Source organism: Caenorhabditis briggsae (assembly GCF_000004555.2).
Source record: "Caenorhabditis briggsae complete genome, chrIV, whole genome shotgun sequence".
Lineage (NCBI taxonomy): Eukaryota > Metazoa > Nematoda > Chromadorea > Rhabditida > Rhabditidae > Caenorhabditis > Caenorhabditis briggsae.
In genome coordinates this window covers 7100743-7101281 of record NC_013487.2, presented here as the reverse complement: position 1 = coordinate 7101281, position 539 = coordinate 7100743, and the positions used below count along the sequence as shown (strand labels likewise).

The 539-nt window shown below is 37.8% G+C and overlaps 1 protein-coding gene across 1 annotated transcript in view; it reads left to right on the top strand.

Annotated features, from left to right (window-relative positions):
* Positions 1-209: 209 nt before the first annotated feature.
* The window catches only part of CBG05398, a gene marked incomplete at both ends in the record, with an annotated part of 3448 nt that continues 3118 nt past the window's right edge, over positions 210-539 (top strand). Inside the window, one exon of the mRNA XM_045235426.1 lies at positions 210-307. Coding sequence (XP_045092927.1) covers positions 210-307 — 98 coding nt within the window. The remainder of the gene's footprint in view (positions 308-539) is intronic.

The window sequence follows — 539 nt, the reverse complement described above, 5'->3', positions numbered from 1 at the left end:
ACCCCCGAAAGGACACTCCCATTTTGTTTTTTTGTTTACAAACTAAAAAACCTTCACCCACTCCTCTCTCGCTTTCGACCACTCTCTCTCCTTACTCTTCTTGCTCATGCTAAAATTCGAAGTCTATTTTGAGAACAATTCGATTGCTCGACTATTCTTTAATGATCTTTTTAAATTAATTGTATTTTTTATATATTGCAGTTGCAGCAATGCTTAGAGACCAATGTGCAGCTCTCGTTGAGCTGTACGACAAGAAAATCATGAATTCTTTGGAAGCGATTTTCCATGACAAGGAGAAGGTGAGTATGTAAAATAAATTCCGACTTTTTTCAGGATTTTAAAGGTACTTTATTAAGTTTTTGGAAATTTTTGGGGTACGACGAATTCGAACGTTTTCAAAATCGAACAGACATAAAATCGAACTGATTCAATTCAGAACAGTCCTTTTCTCGCACACTTACCAGAACAGAACGCGGACAGAATCGAACTGTACAAATTCGAGGGGATCCTCTAGAGAAGACCTGCATACATGCCAGGAC